Consider the following 23,943-nt stretch of genomic DNA (forward strand, 5'->3'; position numbering starts at 1 on the left):
GCATGCCCCCTACAGGCCTCTTAGGAAGGGGGTGAGGTCAATAGTAGACAGTCTAAGGTTAAAGTTTTTGGGGTTGGGGGAAAAAACCACAGAGTCAAGTAGAGTATTCCAAACATTGACCATTCTGTTGCTGAAGTCGTATTTTCTGCAGTCAAGTTTGGTGCGGTTAACCTTGAGTTTGTATCTGTTGTGTGCTCTTGTATTGTTATGATTGAAGCTGAAGTATTCATTTGCAGGTAGGACATTGCAATGTATGATTTTATATACTATATTTAGATCGGACTAGAGGCGGTGTAGTTCTAGGTTTTCTAGGTCTAGAGTTTCAAGTCTGGTGGCATAAGGTATTCTGCAATGAGTAGAGGAGTGGAGAACTCTTCTTGTGAAATATTTCTGGACTTTTTCAATTGTGTTAATATCAGATACATGATATGGGTTCCAGACTGATGAGCTGTATTCAAGCATAGGTCTAGCAAATGTTTTGTATGCTCTAGTTAGTAGTGTGATATTACCAGAGAAGAAGCTACGTAGGATTAGGTTAACAACTCTTAATGCCTTTTTGGCTATGTAGTTACAGTGGGCTCTAGCACTTAGATCATTAGAGATGACTACTCCAAGGTCCTTGACAAAGTTTGGATCCTCAACAAGGTCTTGATTATTTAGCTTGCATTTTATTTTCTGATTTATTTATTTTTTTGCCAATATGTAAGGCAGAGCATTTATTTGTTGAGATTTGAAGTTGCCATTTGATTGACCATTCTGATACATCGTCAAGGTCTTTTTGGAGGGTAGTAGTATTGTCTGTGATGTTGAATAGCTTTACATCATCAACAAAGAGAATGCAGTTGCTCTTAATATGATCACAGAGGTCATTTATGCAGAGTATGAAGAGAGTTGGTCTTAAAATACTGCCTTGGGGGACACCACTGTTGACAGGTACAGAATTTGATAGGACACTCCCAATTTTGACTATTTGTTGTCTGTTTGACAGGAATGCTTCTATCCAGTTATGCAGGTGCCCAGATATTCCATAAGATTTTAGTTTTAGTAGTAGTTTGTCGTGTATCACTGAATTTACAGAAGTCTATGTAGATTGTGTCTATTGCTTTGCCCTGATCGAGTTGTGTAGTCCATATGTTTTTGCAGTGTAAGAGTTGCAGATTACAGGATATTTTTTTTCTGAAACCAAATTGTTTATTAGAGAGTAGGTTGTTTGTCTCTAAGTGGAGGATAATGGATTGGTTAATAATTGATTCCATGACTTTACAGGTGACGCAGCATAAGGAGATTGGTCTGTAATTTTCAACTAAGCTGGAGTCTCCCTTTTTGAAGATGGGGATGACTGAAATGAAAATGAAAACGAAGGAAAAAAATTCCCTCTTGACCATCCGGCTTTATTTAATGCCATTTATCACATTAGACTGGTGTGAAAAATTTAAGTAAACTCATGCTTACCAGCATTAACAAGATAGAAAAAATAGTTAATATTGATATAAACTTTTTTCTTTATCTTTAAAGGGTTAAGTTATCTAAATCATCACTGCTAACTATCTCTAGTCAAAGGCTCTATAAATACCACTGTACCTAAAATAGTGTACGACTTGTGTTTTATAAAAATACAATAAAACAATGTGTTTTAAAAAGAGAATATGTTAGCTCTGGAAATGTAATTCATGATAAATTAAAAGATAATTGAATGTAAAAAAACCTGTTAGATTTGGAAAATTGCTGGGAATAACTGGCATTACAGTTGAAATGTCTCATTGTATACATATATCTGTGTTTGAAAATATATGTACAATTCTTAGATATGACATTTAACTTTATAATTATTTTCTATAGGTTGTTATACAAGGCCCGATGCACTTGCAACATACAGTGCAAATATACCCCACACCGAAAGAAGCCCCCAATTGGCGTCCGCAGGGCAATGGCAATGTCACCGGCTAATCCTTGAGTGCAAATTTCCAAATCATTAATGAACTTGTGTTCTGGTTGTAGTAGGTCCATTGGAAGAGGAATTATTTGGGGGTTCTTGGTGTTCTCTGAACTTGGTGGTTTTGTTGCAGACATTTCATTATCAAACTGGGTAACAACATCAGTGCTCAGAGCACACTAAAGATCCCACAGTTCATTCCTGAGCTACAAATATCCTCTTCTATCATGGGCATTATTTCTCTGTTTTTCTCTTTGATGATTTGTCCCCTGATCACTTTTTTCTTTCCCATGAACCACTTCAGCTGTCCTTTTCTGCTTTCCTTTTCTCCATATCTCCATTGATTCTCCTTTCACCTTCCTTCTCTATATCCCCATTCTGATTACTTCCCTTCTTTCTTCCACTTCTTTGGTGGCATTCTACTCCTTTGGCTTGTTATGGGCATTCTTCTCCAACAATGCAGCACATACCACAGTACGTAAGTAGTTCTAATGTTAAAAATCAGTTCTGCATTCCTTTCCACCCTTTTTATGAACAGTGGAGAATGCCTTAACATATCCTAAAAAAAAAACTACGAATGGAATTTTGTATAGAAAAGTACCACTCTGATATTTAACATATTTTTTTCTAAAATTAATAAACAATTTTCTTAACCTGCTAAATCTCCCAAGCTTGCAATTCTATTAGAACAGGGGTGTCAAACTGACGGCCTGCAGCCCGGATGCATCACGCACAGGCCACGTCCACCACAGTTTGGGGAAGGAGGAAAACGTCACGAAACATTATGTGATGACAATGTGACACGGTGAGTTTGACACCTGTGTACTAGAACATAAAAGATTATGTGGACATAGATTCCATTAATTTCATTGAAGATTATCCTACTTTATAGAAAAGTGTTTAGAATAAAGACATAAAAATACAGTCAAGTGCATATCTGCTTTGAGATTAGAGGCCTTAGAACTTTGATATCTACTGGGCAAAAATCAGGGGGGAAAAATGAAAAGTAAATGCCAGGATTCCAGAATTCTGGGCTAGTTTGTTAATGATACAGTCTGTGAAAGGTTGGGCTGAAAATTACTATCTTAGTGGCTGTTAATTGATTATCCCTGGGGCATGGGGAGAGTTGAGAGGAAGACAAATTAAATTATCTTGAAGCCATCTGCTTCTAAGCCAGATGGAAAAATCACACTGGAATGCTGGAAGAAAAGGAAAAGAAGAACTTCAGAGCCAACAATGTCACAGAACAAATAAGCCATTTTCTGCACAAGAGAATAATCGAATCTGCTTTTAGAAATAGCCTAAATAAAGATTAAAGTATTCCAGCTGCTCAGAACATTACATAACTAGTTGCAAAGTGGTTTGGCATCATTATTTCCAGTCTCCCCATCTTAAAGACATGAACAGAAAAAGAAGCTATACATTAAGCCCAAATGCCCTTGTACTGTAGAGCACAGTATTATTACTACAAAGAGTGTGTGTACCCAAAGTATTAGACCAGGGGTCCCCAAACTTGGCAACTTTAAGACTTGTGGACTTCAACTCCCAGAATTCTCCAGCCAGTTATGGTGGCTGGAGAATTCTGGGAGTTGAAGTCCACAAGTCTTAAAGTTGCCAAGTTTGGAGACCTCTGTATTAGACAGTGGTTTTTTTCATCTGTTTCAAGAACTGAATGTATAACCTTGCTATATCTCAGCGCATTTTATGCATTACATAAAATAAAGAATCTTATTTTATAGCTATTCTCAAAGTTACAGTGGAGGGCGCCTCTCCAACAACATTGCCAAAGTTCCTGATTCTTTCTTTCCTAAATTCATTCACTTTTAACTTTTGACATGTATAAATTAAGGATTCATTCATGGCATCTCAAACATAAAGTGAGCTCTAACTACAAAATAATACAAAGCGTTTGCTTAAAATAAGACTGCTTTAATGTAAACTGGTTTAAATAGATGTAATAATTTCATGATACTGTGCAATTTAATTCCAATTTGCATCTGCCATTGTATATATGTTTCACTAGGTGAAACAGAAATGTTGTAAAATATCTACTCTTTTCTAGTTTTTATTTAGCAAAGGGGTGGGGGAGTCATCCGTCACCTTGTATCTCCTGAAACTGATAGAAAAATATCCTTGAAATCACAATATGAATCTTAACGAAAAAGATCTTGATATCTGTAAGGCAGCAGCAGCAAATTAAGGACATGGGAACATTGTGAAACACAGATTTGTTATCTGGCTGAGCATATTTTCTTAAGCAAAATAGTTTCTCCTTTCCAGTCCTCTGCATCTTTCTTGAAATCTTCCCCAGAGCACTGAGGGGTCCTCAGAAACAGCTCAGGCCAAGAAACATGACTAGACATCCACTACTTCTTAAAATCTCAAAGGATATAGTGAGATGCCTGACTCATAGTTTTGCACTGCAAAATCCTGATTCACAGATTGGTCCTTCAACAGGTGCATACTGTAAGGGGTGGAGACCAAGTCTCAAGCTAACAAGCTTATCATAGAAAAGAGAAAATATGCTTAGTTGAGTGAAACTGTCACCTAACAAGTACTCAGGTATCTGTAAGAAACAAAACCTCAGTTTTAGGTTGTAATGATCAAACAAAAATCACACTGTGCAGCCTTCTTCAGAATACTTAAAATGCTGGGAGAACATTGATATTCTCCATGTGTAGCACCAAAAAAACAACCACAATGCAACCCTAAAAAAAGCCCTAGATCTTGTGAAAAACAATTTGCAGAAAAGGATTCTCTCTTTCTTCCTGATGTGATAGCTTTCCATGGATAAGGGATTGTCATGTGGAATCCTTTCAGTCCTCATCTATATTTTGTAATATAGGGTCAGAAGGAATACTAGATGTAAGTGCTTTTTCTTGCAGAAAGAAGCATAAGAATTTACCTCAGAACTGAATTCTAAATTGTGGGACTCTTAGTCTGAAATGTTACCTTTGGAATAGATAATTTAGTGTCATAATACATGTAATTTTCTTTTCTTTTCCTTTTTTGTGCCTTCAAGTCATTGTTGATTCCTGGTAACTGCCTGGACTAGTACCTGCAGTTTTCTTGACAAAATTCCAGAAGTGTTTTGCCATTGCCCAATTCCTAGAGGAGAGAGAGAATAACTGTCCCAAGGGCACCCTTCATGTTAAAACCGGACTAGAATTCAGTCTCCTGCTTTCTAGCCCAGTGCCTTAACCAAGAAAGACATCAAACTAGTGTTATTTGAATCAACTAAAAAGCAACTTAGTCACGACTTAATTCTTCTTCCATAGATCTTATTGGAAATTAAATTCAACTTACACTGGATTCAAACTATTGAAAATTAAAGCAATATATCCACATGTTCTGTTAGAAGTAGTCATATCTGGACATTGATTTTTGTGCAGCCTTATGAAGTGAAATATTTCTAAAATGATCATCCTAATATATGTTCAACATCTTTCAGTCTACAAAGAAACGCTAGTTACATGAAATAGCAACAAACTGAAAAGAAAGCATGAAGGAGTTAGAAAGGGGAGAGGAAGGATATTTAAAATAATTATATAATATTACTTGTCTTTTTCATTTATGAAGGCCTACTGTTATATGTTATAACTATATTGGCAAGAAAAAACAAATGCACAGGAATAGAAAAGGTGGTACCTGGTTCAATAGTAGTAATTGTGAGAAGGAACTTAAAGAGTCCTAATGGGCAATCACTTAAGTATGAACCATTATTAGGCTGCAGCTGCAAAAAAGGCCAACGCAATCATAGGCTGCATTAACAGAGGATAGAATCAAGATCATGTGAAGTGTTAGTACCTATTTATAAAGCCTTGGTAAGGCCACATGTGGAATATTGTATCCAGTTTTAGTCATCACAATATAAAAAAAATATGTTGAGACTCTAGAAAGAGTGCAGAGTATATCAATACAGGTGATTATGGGACTGGAAGCTAAAACATACAAAGAACAGTTAGAACAATTAATCAGTGGAACAACTTGCCTCCAGAAGTTGTGAATGCTCCAACAACACTGGAAGTTTTTAAGATGAGATTGGACAACCATTTGTCCAAATAAAGGATTTCCTGCTTCAGCAGGGGGTTGGACTAGAAGACCTCCAAGGTCCCTTCCAACTCTGCTATGCTATGCTATGCTGTGCTATGCTAATTACTAGATACCATTTATATGAAAATATCACTGCAACATTTACTATGAGAGACCCAAACTCATTGCAAAATTATCTGTAGGTAAAGTAAGAGGCTGTCAAAGTTTTCCTTTGCTGCCAGCAAAACACCACCACGTAGCAACAGATAAGCTTCAAAATGGTTCCATTAATCTGGCAAAGTAAGAGGAAATGCAGGCTATATGTCATAAGCTCAGTTATCTTCCGAGCCAGTTGTTCTGGCTAGCATTCTTTCATGCTGCCAATAAAGCCAAGAAATCAGATCAGAATTTGACAGCTTTGCCCTCTGAGCCATGGTAAAATAAAATAGGTCAAAACAACAGTCTAAGAAGCAAAATATGTTTGTAATAAAATTGATGTAAAAAGTAGCATGCATTTCCCTTCTATCATAAGTTTTAAAAGCAAAGGATCTGTATTCATTATGGATGAATGAAATGGTTTATACATAAAGACAGAAATTTAAAAATAGACAAATAAAACACTGATAGAACAAAATAGGATAGTATTTCAAGGCAAGATGCATTGGTTTAATCTAATCCAAGGATAAGTGTTTTTTGGCTTGTGCCTATAGATAAATTGTAATTAAATAAAATACCGAATTTTCTTCAGTGAAGAATGAAAATAAAATAGTTCCTCACAGCTATTTTGTTATTATATTACAGCATAGTACTAAGGGATGCATTACATAACTGCTAGTATCCCATAGCCTTTTTTCTTATATCCACATTGGAAATATTATCAGCATATCTCATGTGACAGTTCTGGCAAGAAAATATATTGTGTCTTTCTCTGTCAGATGTTGAACTATGTGAAAACCACAGATGTCTATAGCTGGAAAGCAAAGGGCTAGGAGACAAATGACCTACATACCAGCAAAGGGCCAGAGGACAAGTGACCAATATGCCATCACATCATGATGCAAAATGTCAGAAGTACAGGTAACCCCCGGGTTACGAGTATTCCGTTAGCGAATACTCGTTCGAAGTTACGCAATCAGAGCCCTCTAGTGTTTATGAACAAGTCCCGAAACTGAATCTTGCAGCACCACAGCAGTTGTTTGCTCTTACAAACTACTGCAAGAGGCTCTGCAATATTTGTCCTGCACTTTGCCAGACAAAATGAAGCGTTCACACTCCATTTTGGCCTGCAAAGTGCCAGGCGAGGCCTGCACAGGCCTAAACAGAGCTCCGTTTTGGCCAGCAAAATGCCGGGTAAGGGCTGCACAGGCAGAAACGGACTGTCGGAAGGATGCACGCAGCTGAGAGACTGGAGAGGAGACAGCTTGTTAGATCTTTGCATGGTAAGTGACCAAGTGCGACAGGTTGGATAGGGAGGAAAGCAATTGTGGAGAGCATGAAGTATTTCAGAGGGTCAGGGAGATTTTGGGTGGTCTTAAGTAGCTGGCCTGTTCCATCACTAGCTCCCCCCATGGCTTTCCCCACCCTAAAATACCTCATGTGCAATGAACTGACCATTCAATTAGCGAATGCATGGGTGAAAGGAGGAAGTGAACCTGTTCAAGGTACAAGATTCATTCCCACGAATGGACAGGCTCCATTACATTCATAACTTGAGGACTATGTGTCTAAGCTTGTGTCACCAGTCACAATCCACGGATGGAAAGCCAGAATTTGCATCATGATGTCATGGCATGTGTACTGTTACTCTGATGCAATGTTGCTTTGGTACAGATGCCTACGACAGACAAGTGGAGGAGATGTGTTCAAGTAAACAAATTCTTCCATAGATCTTCCAGTGATCTTCATGCCTTTTCTTAATCAATTGCTCCTATCTCCTCATTCATATTCATAATCAGTACAGAGACTGAAGAATAGAATCAAGTGCATTAGTCTAAATCAGTGTTTTTTTCAACCTCAGCAATTTTTTTTATCAGAATTCCACAGCCAGTGTGCTGGGCGCTAAAGTCCACCCATCTTAAAGTTGCAGAGTTTGAAAAACAATAGTCTGAACTACAACATTACTTACACATTTTGGCAGAGACTGCATTATTTGAATCATACACAATGTGATGATTAAGATTAAGCACCTCCATAGCACCTGAGGGCAGGACAAGAAGCAATGGATGGAAACTAATCAAGGAGAGAAGCAACTTAGAACTAAGGAGAAATTTCCTGACAGTTAAAGCTTAATTGGTGGAACAACTTGCCTCCAGAAGTTGTGAATGCTCCAACACCGGAGGTTTTTAAAAAGATGTTGGTAACCATTTACCTGAAGTGGTGTAGGGTTTCCTGCCTACACAAGGGGTTAGACTAGAAAGACCTCCAAGGTCCCTTCCAACTCTGTTATTCTATTCTATTCTGTTCTGTTCTACTCTACGTCTATGCAAAGCCTTCCAAAGAGATACACCGAGTTTCTATAGACATTTGCCAGTAAGAAAGCCAGATTCTCACAGTTTCCCATTAGATGTATATATTGAAAGGGGTTATTGAAACTGGAGATGTGTTCTTTACCCCCTATTGTTCAGTGAGTATGTTAAGACAGGCCTTCTCTGACCCTCTGTCTTCATATAGAGGGATGTTGTTCCCTGCTCACTAGATATGGCAGAAATGCACATCTGTTTTTACCCTGCGGTGTTTGGCAAACAGATGTGTCCTTTCCAGGCTCAGATAATTCCAGGGCAAGGAGCTTCACACCTTGCAAGAATACAATGGAAGCCCTCTTTTTCAACAATGAAAGCATCAACATCTTTTGAAAGGTCTGGAAGCTGCTCCTAGCATGCAGATGTACTTGTGGTCTCAGGGGAAGTTCTGCCTTTGTGCTTAGTGTAGTGCAAACTTTGTGGCATGTTATGCAAAAACTACCTTTGATAATGTGTAGATTCATGCTTCATCTTAAAAAATAATAATTCCCAACTCAAGTCAGTTTAAAGTAAAAATGCACGTACCATGCATCTAGATGCTTTATTCTACATTTTTATTTTAGGAGCATATAACAAAGATAATTCTATGCAGCAATCTATTTACTTTTGTTGACAGGTAGAACTGTGAGTTACACTTTTCTAGAATGCATATCATTACAACATGTATGGGACAACCCAGATAAAGGATTTCTATTGTTTTGGCTGAGGAATATAAGAATGGGAAAGAATTGGCTGGGAAATATAAGAAAAGAATGGGAAATATAATTTAGAAGTATCTCTGTAATTATATGCAGCTACAACTGAAAACAAGTCCTCTCCATGTTAAAGTTGTGCTGTAGATGGCATTTTGACTTCTAGAATTAAAAAAAAAATTATAATTTTGGTTCATTTCCTTTCTCCCTTAAAGAACACCTCAAAAAAGGAAGACCAGGAGAGAGGGTGACTTGAATGTTAAATACAGTTCATCTGGAAGAAGACATTTATTGCAATGTAAGTTAAGTAAGCTAACTAATAAATTGGCTGCAGAATTCCCAAGATTTAAGATACAGAAAATGCTGAAGTGTCATTTGGTAACATCTATGTAAAACTACACTGGAAAAGAAGCCCAAACCTTTGATCTGGAGAAGACAATCTGAGGCTCAATATATTGAAAGAGCAATCTTATCTATTCAGAAATGAGGCCTGTTGAATTGATGGAGCAGCAGACATAAAAGAGCACTACTGCAGATATCATTCATTGATATACAAGATTGAACGTATTTTTAAAAGAATGGTGTCATACACATAGAACAATGCTGGTATGATTCTACCTTCAAAAGAAACAGCCTCACAAATTTAGATCAATGCTGTTATATCACATCCTAAGCATTTGTGGCTAGGCATAATGTTAAAATTGGAATTTATGTAGACTGTTTAGAAATTTAGAATAAATCTGAATATTGCAATTTCCTATAAGATGTAACACTATATTAAGCAAATATGAGAAAGCCTGTAAGAGTAGATAAAAATCACATAAACAAAGCTATGAATAAGCTAAGCCATTTTTGCAAACAACAATTTAATTCTTATCACAACAACTTCAGTTATCAACTGTAGATAGACTTGGCAGCATTTCAGGACAACCTGAAACTAAATGAATGAATGGTTTCAAATGTAAAGGCTTCTGATGGATCCCTGGTGCTTTCTGAGTTTGATTTTTTTTTCCTTGCAGACATTTAATTACCCAAACTAGGTAACACCATCAGTTTGGGTAATGAAACATCTGCAAGAAAATAAGCAAGCTCAGAGAGCACCAAGGATCATTCATTTCAATCTTCAGCTACAAATATTCTGCTTTATTGGTAAATACCTCTGGATATCAACTAAATTGGAGAAGCTGAAAATGCTTCCCAAGACCAGAGCCAAGGGGGGGGGGGAGGGGGCACACCTCAGATGTAAATTCTCCATAGGCCCTTGACCTTGCTATTTTTGCTGTGTGAACAGCGATAAGACTAAGAAAAATGTACTCATATGACTAACATGTAGAAAGAGATGGAGAACAAATAATAAGAAATGTAGATCTACATGTAAATCTAGGTTGGTATATCTAGGTTGGTACAACACTTTTATGTATTTAAGCTGATCTTCGGACAATAAAATACAAACCTTTTGCTAGCCTTCATGCAGTTAACAGACAAATTAACATTGAAAAATGACCCCCTACCTGAACTAAAAATGGTTTGAATGAAACTTAGTTGGAGCAAGTATGTGTAGGACTGTAGCGGTAATGAATTAAAAATATAGATAAGTGTATTTTAATTCATTCATTTATTTTTATATTATGCTATTTACAGACTGCTCATGTCCCTCATAGAGTAACTGGGGAGTATACAAATAGACATAAAACATGAAAGCTATATATAAATATTATCATAAAATCATTTAAAACAAGAATAAAATAATTAAAATTCAGAATTAAAAAAGGCAGGGCAAGAGCTACTGAATTCATTTATATCAATCTTAAGAGAGAAAAAAAGGATCTGGCTTGAATACCAATGGCCTGTGAGATTTGTAGACCAGAAACTTCTGGACATTGCATGAAAATATAGCAATGATATGCTCTGAAACATACAAAGTGTTCTTCCTTCATTTACATTTCTGTTCCAATTTACTTAAAGCTAAATTATTTTCTTGGAGCTTGCACACATTTAAAGTCTTTATAATCTAAGGACAAACCACAAGAGCTCTATCCTTGCTGATAAAATAGAATCATGCCATATCTCTGACGCTATCTTCCTGTGCCAATTCTTATGGTCTGCCTTAAATGATTAATTGCTAGTTAGCAAATTGTAGGTCTTGGGGCTACAGGTAACGTAATCAGATCTCCTACATTGCTGCACTGAATCAATTCTGCAATCTGCACTATTTTGAGTTCCTAATTATGCTATCTGTTGCTGCAATAAAATATTAAAAGGTATTCATCTATAAACAGTAATGACTAAGACAAGGAAACACAGCTCAGTCTGTCGCAGCTGTTTTATTCTCCAATGGTAGAAGTACAAATCATTTTTGCCCTCAAACTGTACAGATGAAATTGCAAATGGCAGAAAGAAAACAGACATATTTAACAAGGTGTTGTACACATATAACCATTTAATTTAAATATGTGCACTTTAACATCTGTCAGCAATGCAGTATATTAAGTATCGCACTCATAATTTATATGTATTCGTCAGTACAACTACTCTTAATAAAGATTATAAGTAGTGTAGGAATCCCTACATGTTAGGAATTCCAACATGTTAATGTTATTATTGTCTTATTATTTAATAGGCATCTAGCTGTAGTCTTCTGGCTGAAATAAAAACTGAAATGTATTTGAATTCAGAGGACTGAATTTGAAAATTCAATAATCTTGCATTTTTATGATTATAAGAAAATATACGTGTGTTAAAAAGTAAGATGTCAGCTAATACAACTGTAATTGAAAATCAAAATATATTAACATTAATAAAATATGTTTTTGAATGAGTGAATGAATGAATAATGTTGCAACCCTAAATGAAAGACCATTGACTGGGAGACTTTAGAATGAAGCAGTAAATTTCCCAACCACAAAAAGATATTTGATGGGTTTCAGCCATGAGACAAATGATCGTTCAGATTACAAGAAGATCTCTTTCCAGATCATGGAAAAGATATACATGAGACCAAACTCTGACTCAATCCTATCAAAACTGGATGATTGTGGATATAAGGGCACCATGTATCTGGGGATTTTCCATCCTTACTCTGCAATCCCAGAGTCACCGTTACCACTTAAAGAATAGTTTTCAACTATGGTCAAGGGGGCTTTTGCTGAGAATGATATGCCAGCTGCACCCTTTCCTGGACTGATTCAGACAGTTATTTATGCCCTAGTCACCTCAAGGTTCAACTACTACAACACACTCTACATGGGGATGCCCTTGGAAGCTTCCACTAGTCCAGAATGCAGCAAAACAGGCACTGAGGTGCATATCTCAACATATCCATGTGACATCTCTTCTCTGCAATCCTGGTTGCCAGTCTGCTTTTGGGGTACAATTTAAGATCAATTCAACAAGCATAAATAATATTGTGTTATTTGAGGGACTATCTTATCTCTATGACTTCTCTGTGGCTGGCGTATATTTAATAGTTGGGTTGGTCAGTATTCAAAGGACTGCAACTCTACATAACAAACCTTCACTCTGAGAAATGAACCTGCCCATGCACAGCTTCCTATGCAGATGAGTTACAGACAGGAAAAAGAGGAAGTGGTGTAATTTTTTATCTTCTTCTTCCTCCCTGTACTGACATTCTATTTCAACTCCTGGCCTCTCCCTGCACTCTTAATGCTTACAAGTACTTTGACAAGCATTGTTTTAAGTACACCATTCTGAAATGTTTCAGTTCATCAGCCATTTAAAGAGTAGCCTCAGTGGGTTTCAAGGACATTCCATACATATCTCTTCATCATCCAATGGGGAGAATGGGAAGGGGCAAAGTTACTCCAGGTAAGGAGGAAAACTGTAAACCAGGGGTCCCCAACCACCGGTCCGCGGACCGGTACCAGTCAGCGGAACAACTCCTACTGGGCGGCTTGCTGAGCGCCGCCATCTTTTTCATGAAAAAGTGCTTCCGGTGAGCTTTTCGGGCAGAAAACTCACGGAAGCACGTTTTCATCAAAAGATGGCGGCTGCCTCGGTGAGCTTTTCCAGGTAGAAAGCCATTTCTACCCAGAAAAGCTCACCGGAAGCGCTGGCGCCCGCCACCTTTTTGATGAAAGCGTGCTTCCGGTGAGCTTTCACCCGAAAAGCTCACCGGAAGCACTTTTTCATGAAAAAGATGGCGCGCCAGCTGATGCCGGTACCGGGCCGCGGCGCCCAGCTGATGCCGGTACCGGGCGCGGCGCCAAAAAGGTTGGGGATCACTGCTGTAAACCATCATGGTTAACCCTTCAAACTGTTGCCTGCTACTCATCCCTCATATGCCTCTTGCTTTGACAGAGATAGTGTTGAATTGCTGCTAACATTACCATATATACTCAGTATAAGCCGAGTTTTTCAGCCCATTTTTGTGCTGAAAAACCCCCTCGGCTTATACTCGAGTCAGATCCCTCTGAAAAAAAATGGTGTGGAGCTCCGGAGCTGGGCAGCCGCTTCCCTGCTTCCGTGTTTCCTTTGCAACTTTTAAGCATGGGGGTAATCGAAGTAGAAAAGTTCTTGCATGAGGATATATTGTTTTTCTTTTTTAACTGTTTTTAGGGGGGAAGACCCACCGCCATGTGAGAATGCTCAGACACGAAATCTATCCGCCGGAAAATAAGTGTGTGTGTGTGTGTGTGGGGATTTTTAACAGAGGGAAGAGGTAGGGAGAAGGCAAAAGCGACGGAAGATCCTTCAGGGGAAACTGAGGGGAGACTCACCCTTGGTCCAGATGAGCCACCCCTAAGGAAGCAGAGGCAGCCAGCAAGGGCAGGCAAGCCCCACTTCACAGACTCCGTCCGTCCTCGCTCCCACCCACCCACCCAAAGCCACGAAGTCCCCAATCGCGCAGCCCAGAATCGCCCTCCCCTCAGGGGCAGCAAGGGCGCCCGGTGTTTCCCGAGACAAGAAGCTCCGCCGTGCAATAAAAGCGCCCTGGCTCTAGGCTCGCGGGCTCAGAAAACAACGCGAGCCGAGAGTCGCTTCAGCTCCGCTCAGCTTCGTTTCCTCAGCCCCAGCTGCTTTCCAGTCCGCTCGGGGAGGGGAGGAGGTGGTGGCGGCGGCTCGCGTTGTTTTCTGAGCTCTAGGCTCTAGGCTCAGAAAACAACATGAGCCGAGGTCACCCGGCTCCGCTCAGCTTCAGTTCCTCCTCCTCCTCCCGAGCGGACTGAAAGCAGCTGGGGCTGAGGAAACGAAGCTGAGCGAGCCGGCGACCTCAGCTCGCGTTGTTTTCTGAGCCTAGAGCCTGAGAGCTCAGAAAACAACGCGAGCCGCCGCCACCACCTCCTCCCCTCCTCCCGAGCAGACTGAAAGAAGTTGGGGCTGAGGAAACGAAGCTGAGTGGAGCGATTCTGGGCTGCGCAATTGGGGGACTTCGTGGCTTTGGGTGGGTGGGTAGGTGGGTGGGAGCCAGGATGTTGACTTTAAGCGCTGCCGACCAAGTGTTTCACAAATACCAGTGGGACCTCCGTCCACCACCAGCCCTCCCTCTTTTGCCTCCTTCCTTCTGATCAATCAGATTTTCCCAGTATTTGCTCACAGCTGCGTGCTAGGCGTTGAATGCGGGGATTTCTGATTCCCCTTACACACGTGGATATGCCGCGGGCATTTTCTTCCAAATGCCCCACGGGCAGAGAACACTGACTTTCATGATAGTGAGATCATTTCCCAAATTAATTGATTCACTAACCCAAAAGAAGAAGATGTTGATGACAGTGGGAGGCAGGGGTCACTCTCCCTTGCACGAAAAAAGCAAGAGCCGTTCTTATGATCTCTCTCTCTCCCGTAATACAGTCAAGCCCTTTCCAGCACGCGCGATCCGCCCCCGCCGCTTTGCACCTTGCAAATGCAAAAACCCGGGATTTTGCATTTGCAGGTGCAAAGCTGAGGCGGCAGATCGCGCGCTGGAAAGGGCTTGACTATATTACGAGGAGGGAGAGAGAGAGAGATCATAAGAACGGCTCTTGCCCCTTCTTGCAAAGGAGAGAGTGACTCCTGCCTCCCACTGTCATCATCATCTTCTTTGGGTTAGTGAATCAATTAAACCTTTCATGATAGTGATATCGTTTCCCAAATTTCCCTTAAATCAGGGAAGAAATCACAAAAAAACCTTTGGACTGAGAATAAGCCTGTTCCTACGATGCCATTTTTGTTCACTGCAGTGTGAAGTGTGTGAAAAAACACACTTCTTTTTCTTCATCGTCTTGTTCCCTATTTACTGGTCTCTTTCAAAGAGGAAATTGTGACCATCAAACTTATTCTCAACTGTCCTAGTGAAAGTTTTATTGGTATCTATTTTTATTTTTGAAATTTACCAGTAGCTGCTGCATTTCCCACCCTCGGCTTATACTCGAGTCAATAAGTTTTCCCAGTTTTTTTGTGGTAAAATTAGGTGCCTCGGCTTATATTCGATCGACTTATACTCGAGTATATACGGTACTTAATTTTTAGCAACATTAGAAAATGACACAAAAATAAAGCAGAACCCTCCATGATGCCAAACTTGCTTTCTTGATTTATTTGGTTTATATGGCTGGCCATTTCACACTCTGGCAGCGAGTAAGGATTTAAAAAGCACAAAATCGTAACATGCAATCTCAGCATACAACCCTCAGTGCCCAAGGATAAAATAATTACCTCACTGAAGACCCAGGCTAACAACATATAGCATATCCATCTGACTTTGCAGACTCTGCAGGCAGTTATGCTAGTCAGCCTCACAGAAGTCAACCCCATTTCATGAAGATAACAAAGAAGCAACAGCAGCAGCAACGTATCGCTTACTTACTTTGTTTACTGGATTCATACCCCAACTTTTCTCCATTTATTTCCCACAACAGCAACAACACAAGATAGTTTGAGCTGAGAGAAAACAATTGGCCCAAAAGTTCTCAATGGTTGAGATTAGACTAGAACTGTCTCTTTAGTAGCACTCCACATCTTAACCATGATGCCACGTTGATACACCCACCCTCATTCTCAGAAGAGGTTTAAGTTGCTGTGCTCAGATGGTCTAATTTCTGAAAGCCTTGCCAGGTATTGGATGAGGAAAGCAACTAGGAAAAATGCTTGTTACTGTCAGTTGTACAAAACTTAAAAGGATAATATATGTTTCAAATTTGACACTGATCAATTAGCTTGATTAATGTTAGTTTGACTCCTTGTACAAGTAAGTTTTGATATGGATGAGTACCTTGGCTCTGTATGACTGGAACCCAGAACAAATAGAGTATTATAAAATAACTTTTTACTCATTTAGCTGCAAGACAGCTGAGAAATTGCTTTTACAGAAGTGCTAAAATGGGTGGATCTACTACAACAGCCTTGCTTAGTAAACATTGGCACTGGGGCAGAGTTGTACCACCTTCTTTGTCCAAACAAATCAAACACAGAGGCTGCTGTCTGATGGTAGAAGGAAATTTATGCAACACTGTTGTTTTTCAAATATGGCTCTTGGGGCCATTCAGTTCAATGATCACATCCAACACATGAGTCTCTGAAGCAAAGAAAGTCTGAGTTGTCATGATAAGATCATGTCCAAAAGAAGCCTAAGAATGCTACTTCTGCAGCCTTCAGAAGAGAAGTGGCAAATGGAAGTTGCCTTATGTTTAGATAATACATGTGGGGAAGAAAGACAAAGTTAGTGCCAAAGAACTTTCTTTAGGATATTATGAACAAGATGCTGTATAGGTGTAAAACCCACAAATATAAATTCCAGTGACCAGACTGGAGAATTATACCAGCTTCCATGTCTCTTGTGCAATGTTCATCTAATAGTCCAGGTAACAAATGGGTTATATTAAATGAATATAATTGACCGCATGCAAATGTATTAAATCCATACATACAGAACAGTGGTGGGATTCAATTGTTTTTACTATTGGTTCTGTGAGCGTGGCTAAGCGGGCATGGCCATGTGATTGGGTGGGTGCGCATTTTTTTTGCAGCACCCCCCCACACCCACATCCTGGTTTTTGGGCCTTCCTGGCCTCAGGGGAGCCTCTAATGAGGGCGTTTTTGCTCCCAGGAGGCTCCCCCGGGGCTCAGGAAGAAAAAAAAAAGGACCATAGGAGGGGCACGCAGCACCCCTCCACACTCCATTTTGGGGCCTTCCTGGCTTTGGAGAAGCCTTTTGGGGGGCGTTTTTGCTCCCAGGAACCTTCCCTGGGGCCTAAGGCAAAAAATGGGAGGGGGGGTTGCGTCCCCTCCCTCCATTCTTTGCCTTTGTGGGCCTCAGGGAGCCTCCTGGGTGAAGTAGTAAGAAGCGAGGGGAATCCCGGCACAGCTGTTCGTAGAAACAGCTGATTGTTGGGAAGTTAAAAAAAAAAACCTTAAGGAGTGACTGGGCGGGCGAGCATCGGGTGGACGGGGTGAGTGAGCATCGGGCATTGGGGCAAGTGAGTGGCAAGCAGGCTGGAGGTGTGGCCAGCTAGCAGTTACTACTGGTTCGGCGACCCACGCCAAATCCTTGCTACCGGTTTGCCTGAACCTGTGTGAACCGGCTGAATACCACCAGTGATATAGAATAAAGGAGAAGACTGGGTGTCAGTTTTGGAAGTCATTTTGAGAGTCGATGCTGCCACAAGCCTGAGAAAGTGGGAGAAGGGGGGTTTCCATTGAGTAGCTCTAAGTAGACAAAATAAAATTCTTTGGTTAATCAAGGTCATTGAGTATGGCGCAGAATGAAATAATAATCTGACTTTAGGACGGATCGTGATTGGGCCATGTGATGTGATGACGGCCAAGGGGGGGTTAGATTTGTAGTTTGAATATTGAAGGAAGCCTGAAAACTTTCAGATTCGGGATTCCATAGATGTGCCAGTTTACTATCCAAATAAAGGTGCCTTTGAGATATGCTTGTCTCGGAGTTATTGATTGGAATGGAGGTTTGCTGGAACGCTGCCACTGGGATCAGAGGCATTGCTCTGGAAGAGATGGAATGATGGAAAGTCTCTTCACTGGGGCTAAAGTTTTGCCTACCTCACACTGCAAGACTACGTAGAGCAAACATAGATAACAAAGTTCAGGAACACTGATAAAAATAAGAGTGAGGATGTTTCTTTTGAGTTATGCAGATTTTGCTTTGAGCACAGATAGCCTGGCTGAATGTCCACTTGAAATACTTGACACATAATATACTGTGGGTGTACTAGCACCTGCTATCTTTTTCTTCTAATCACTCTTTCCCCGTGCTCTCAATCATTCTGGCTTGCATTTGTTAAGGTCCAAATATCTAATTGCTTTCCACCTTTGATGTCTACTAATTCAACTCACAGGGCTTTTTCCACCTGTTCAGCTGAACAATGATGTGAGGCAAATTAAACCCATCTGGCTAAATTGAAGGGAGTTCTCTATCCATAAAATAGGCTACATTAACACCAAAGAAATTGCTAGGGCATGCCTTACATGCCTGGGAGGCAAATAACATCATCAGTAAGAGGTATTATCTGAAGTGGCCATTGCATGGCAGGTTGGGAAGATAAGACAGAACTGCTGCATCTTCCATTTGGATACAGAAAGAGGTCTTTCATCTCTGAATTAGATCAATTTATCCCACACTAGAATTCTTCAAAAGTTTTGATTACAACCCTCAAAACTGACCACCAGTCTACCAGTTCTGCCTGGCATATTTGGGGTCACCCAAGTTGGGGCTTGCTGCACTAAAATCAATAAAACTTTGAGCTTAAGCTTTGGGGTAGGGGAGTTGCCTAATGTGAGGTTTACAGTGATTTTGTAATAGTGACGGAGTCTCCCTGCATGCTACAACTAGTTATTTAGACAACATAACAGCCTTCCAGTGAGTAGGCTTTTAATTACATTCTTTTAATAGAAAGAGTCAGCCTTTTGTTTATTTGTTGAACTCAACAAATGAGGGCTTTGGTATAAATTATGGCTTTACCAAGAGAATATGGGACTTTCTCCACCTCTGAAGAAAGTAAATGAATTGTTTTTATGGAGGAAAAAGCCCTTTAAGTATTTCAGGGCTATTTTAAAAAGAGATTATTAATTTAATATGCAAATATACAAAGTTCTTGTTTTAATAATAGGTTCTGGCTTAGTCCTTCATATTCCTTTTATTTTTTTTATTACTAGAAATCTGAACCATATGGTGCTATAGATTTCATGTGCAGATTAGTTTTGCATCTTCCTAAAAAAAATAGGCACGATTTCCCAGCTGTGTGGGAGATGACAAAGAGTGCTATTTGCCCTGGAAGTAAAAAAAAAAAAAAAAAAAAAAAATTGGCTAAGGCCAGGCAGGTTTGCTCAGATCTTGCATCTTATATAGCGTCCATTTCTAAAAGTAAATTTGTATAAGCAAAACAACAAGAAATGAGGCTATGATTCAAGCAACAGTTAAAGGCCTGTCACACGGATGGTGTTTTACAACAATGCTGCGCTCTCTTTCAGAGCAACAAAATAAATAAGATGCTCAATTCAGGAGAGTTAAGTTAGACCGTCCGCTTTATCTGAGAAAGCAATTGAAAACACGCATAAAGGGTCCACACATAAATCTTGTTCTACTATTGTTCTGATTAGTAATGCTCCTTTGCTCTACTGTCTTACAATTACCATTGAACTAAATTGTACCATTGAGTTTGAGTTTAACTTAGTATGGATTAGAAATTAAGCTTCAAAATTTATTATTTTTTCTGCCAAAGTCCATTAGAGAATGGAGTTATCCCAAAAATCCTTTTTCTACATCAGAGGTTGAACATTCTGAAGTGGTCATTCTGGAGGCCAGAATAGAAAAAATTCTGATTATGATTCCCGTAAGAGGGAAGAGTATTCTTCCCTATGTTCGAGAATGACAAGTCAGAAAGAACACTCAAAGATAAAACTTTTGAAAAGGCTGGAGGGCAGCAGAGATATGTTTTTAGATTGCAAACACTGACATGGTCCCCAATCATTTTTTCTGATAATACCTTGGTGGGCTGGCTGTCCTATCTCAGGGATGTCAAACCCGATTGCATCGCAGGACATATTGGGACATTTTTGCCTTTGCAGAGCAGGGATGGGCATGGCTTATGCAGGCCGTATCCAGCCCACGGGTCACCAGTTTGAGAGGCCTGTCCTATCTCCACTGTAGAAAAGGAGCCTTCATTAAATTTGAATCTTCTGAGCCAGACCCTTTCTTCCCAGAGCTATCCCTGAGGTAGAATTCTTGCAGAGAGACCTAGACTTTATTGAGAACTTTTCTCCAGCCAAAAGATGCTAACTTACATCTTTAACTGAGATATAAGAACATGGGGGACTATATGACAGCTTTACAGGAAGATGTTAATATTGGGGGAAGCTGAGATAGCAGCATTTCTAATGGAGTGACCTTCAATCCCCTGTAGATCAATTTGTTTCAAAGGATAGCTTGGTACAAGTCTTGATCTGCCTGGATATCAGTGTGAGCTGCCAAAAGAAACTAGGAGACTGTCCAAGATTGTGAATTCCTCTGTTTAATTCCAGTAATTTATTGTTCAGGTTATATCAATCCTTTTCTAATACAGATTTGGGCCTGGGACAGAATGGATGGAGAATCACTTGGTGACTAGAACTCAAGAATTTCGGTCTTGTCTTAGCCATGACTGGCTGGGTGACTTTGAGGCAGTCACTCTCTTTCAGCCCAATCCACCTCACAGGGTTGTTGTTGCAGGGACATTCCTGAAATCCTAAAATGGTTTAGTTTGCAAATGAGTAGTCTTCCTCATCCTCTTACCATATCAAGGTCTTGAGATACCCTTCGTTTACGCAGTTCTTCCATCCTTTCACATACATCAGTAAAACAGGTATTATAGTAATCTGCATACTGTTGAGCCAGATCATCAATATTGCCCAGTGACCCATCCTGCAGAAAGATACAGAAGGGACAGAGTGTAAGGATTCAATAATTAAGACATCAAGACATTAATGTAATTACAGAACAGGGATAGCACTTCAATATCGATCTATAGTGCTCAAAAAGCAGTGAGGATACAAGAAATTCCTATTAACTTTAAAAAGATATGTTGTCAAGACATTATTAGATAATGAGGCTGTGCAATGCTTTAGATTAGTCTCCAAAAGCATTTTTTGAGCATAGAAACACAGCACCTTAAAGCGGATTGGTCTTCTCTCTCAGAACTGTTCAAGGAGCTCCTTAATACAATCAAGGAAGCTCTTGACAATTTGTAATCTTTTTTTCTTGCTCACTTGGGTTACACAATTCTAAACATTCCAAATAATGTCCATTTGAAATATCAGTAGAATTTCTTTTGGGGTTAATCTCATGTATACAAAGAGCCCAGATCTATCACACTTTGGTTTTTGATATACCAAATTTTATTTCTAATTAAATTAACGTGATTCAGCCAAGTGAAAAATCTAAATTGGAATAAAATGCAATATATTAAATAATGTAGTTTATAAGTGTACATAAGACTTAGTTTGTAGTTTGATGTAGGAACTGGACAACAGGATTCATGAATGAATATTTCTATCATTATTCATATTTTCATATTCTTAATTTGGAAATGGTTGCAAACAGACTCTGCCTTGCAATTCCACTGTTATTTCACAGGGAAAGACCTGTTCCAGAAAGAATAGGTTATATTTCATTTGATTCAAGTAAGTTATTGTCTAATAAAAGAAACTTTAACATTAAGTAATCAGCTCCTACACACTTTTTCACAGCATGTTTTTTTCTGGCTTCAGAGAGGAAATAAATCATAAAGAAATAAAATAACATTTTAATAGGGGGAGAATGGAACATTTATTAAAAGTAAACTATCTATAACATTTCAGGACAATACTTGTCCAATATTTTCTTATGAGATTGGCTTCTGCACTGGGATACTCCCTTTTTAAGTATATATATTTATTTCAGAATTTTTGCTGAAATAATTACACATGCTCTAAATGATAAATTGGTATGAAATTCCTGCAGAATTAGTCTGATAATGTGGAAATATCAGAAACATCCATCATGATTCATGTGAATGAAATGAATAACACAAGTTATAATAATCTAATTGTTACTGTGCAAGATTTATTGTTTATTGCACATTAGTATGATGAATATGCTGCATTATTTTTAACTGATATTAATAATAACATAGAGCAACTCTTCATTAAATGCTTTGAATTAAATAAATGATGTAAGCATTATAAAAAAGTATTCAGCTCAAAATATTGTTTAATATTTTTGTAGTTTTAAGTTCATTTACATAGCTTTTTTTTTTTTTTTTTTTTACTATGTCAGCATCCAAAGTCAGCTTGGCTTTTGAATCTGATAATATTTTATAAAAGTTTTGTCATTCTAGCAGGGAATAAATGAAGTTCAACAGAATGAGAGCAGCAAGCAATACATACACCAAAATAATACTGATATTGTAAGGTAGCTGGTAATTTATGTGGGAGAAAGGTATGGGCAAAGAAAGTACAATTAGAGGGTAGGCTTTATGAAATAAGAAAGCTTTTTTATAGAAGATCTAACAGGTCATTTATATTGTTAGATTTCCTCCTTGAAGTGTTCACTGAAATAAGTTAATCCAAAGATTAACTTTCCTGTTTTGTGAAGATAAATCTGCCTCCGTTATATGTTTTGGTAACAATCAGCCTGAAGTAACACTTATAGTTCTTGTTATTGTTTTGTTGAAATAAAGCAGCTTTTAGGAAACTGGTGTGTTTCAGATGTGTTGAGATTTTAGACACAGAATTTACATCCAGAATCGTAACAAGAATTCTTTCAACAGAGTTGGAAGACACCTGGCTGTGGAAGATTGAACTAAAATAAACAAGAGAAAAATAGTAACCTTCCATGGATATAAATATCTCTGTTGATATCCCCCACAAGTGCACCCAATAAAATAATTAAAAAAACCCTTAGGGATAAAACTTAACAATAGTTCATCTGATTCTAAAAAAACTTTCCAGAATTCAGAATTGGGGACAGAAAGGACTATAATAAGCTCACCAAGTCCAATCATATATGCAGAGTAGAAATCCAAATTAGACTATTTCTGACAAATATCTGTCTGACTTTTGTTTGAAAGCATTTAGTAAAGAGGAGTTTGCAACATTCCTTGCTAATTAATTTTATTGCCCAATGGCTCTTACTTTCTGGAAGTTTTTTTTAAAAATTTAAATTTAAATTTCTGTAACTTAAGCCTGCACACTATTGGATAATTTTTTACTTTTCTAATTGCTAACAGAATTCTCAATTTCCACCCAGAAGCCTACCTAGAAATAGTCACTCTACCATTGTAGGGAACTTTTATTTTATTAAACATATTTCTATCTTGCCACAATCAAAAAGATACTCAATGGCTTATAGAACTGGATGTTTCCTTTTCTAATAGATGTCTCTAGAATTAACTTCACAACTTCTGAATGGTCATGACCTGACTTTGCAATCAGAATTCAGTTGTTCTAAATTTAACAACAATCTAATGAATAACATTGTAGGTAATTTAATTATAAGCATTTCCCCAGTAGTTCAATTGTTGCTTGGACTAAGGCAATAAAAACACTAACTTCCTAAATTTCAACAGGTAAAGAAAATAAAAATGTAGATTGAAAAATCTTATCCTTCAAAAGAGTACCCGGAAAATACAGACAGGTTATGGACTATACGAAATATTTCACATATTTAGCTCTAGTTATTATTAGATAAACATAGAAAGACAGGCATTTCTATTGCTAATTGAGACACCGTGTGGAAGGCCATTGCAAGCATCAACAGTTTATCTACAGGACTTCAATGTAATTAGAAGAGGCAGCCATG

At 38.7% G+C, this 23,943-nt stretch overlaps 1 protein-coding gene across 4 annotated transcripts in view; it reads right to left on the reverse strand.

Moving 5' to 3' along the window:
• Nucleotides 1-23,943, reverse strand: part of LOC113411241 (SAM and SH3 domain-containing protein 1) — a 583,123-nt gene that overhangs the window by 92,723 nt on the left and 466,457 nt on the right. For all 4 annotated transcript variants that reach the window (XM_087970319.1, XM_087970299.1, XM_026666233.2 and 1 more), the window contains exon 2: nt 20,899-21,027. In XM_087970319.1, coding sequence (XP_087826445.1) covers nt 20,899-21,027 — 129 coding nt within the window. The remainder of the gene's footprint in view (nt 1-20,898; nt 21,028-23,943) is intronic.

Source organism: Notechis scutatus, chromosome 1, assembly GCF_049901735.1.
Source record: "Notechis scutatus isolate UNSWTSFEM ecotype Mainland chromosome 1, rNotScu1.2, whole genome shotgun sequence".
Lineage (NCBI taxonomy): Eukaryota > Metazoa > Chordata > Lepidosauria > Squamata > Elapidae > Notechis > Notechis scutatus.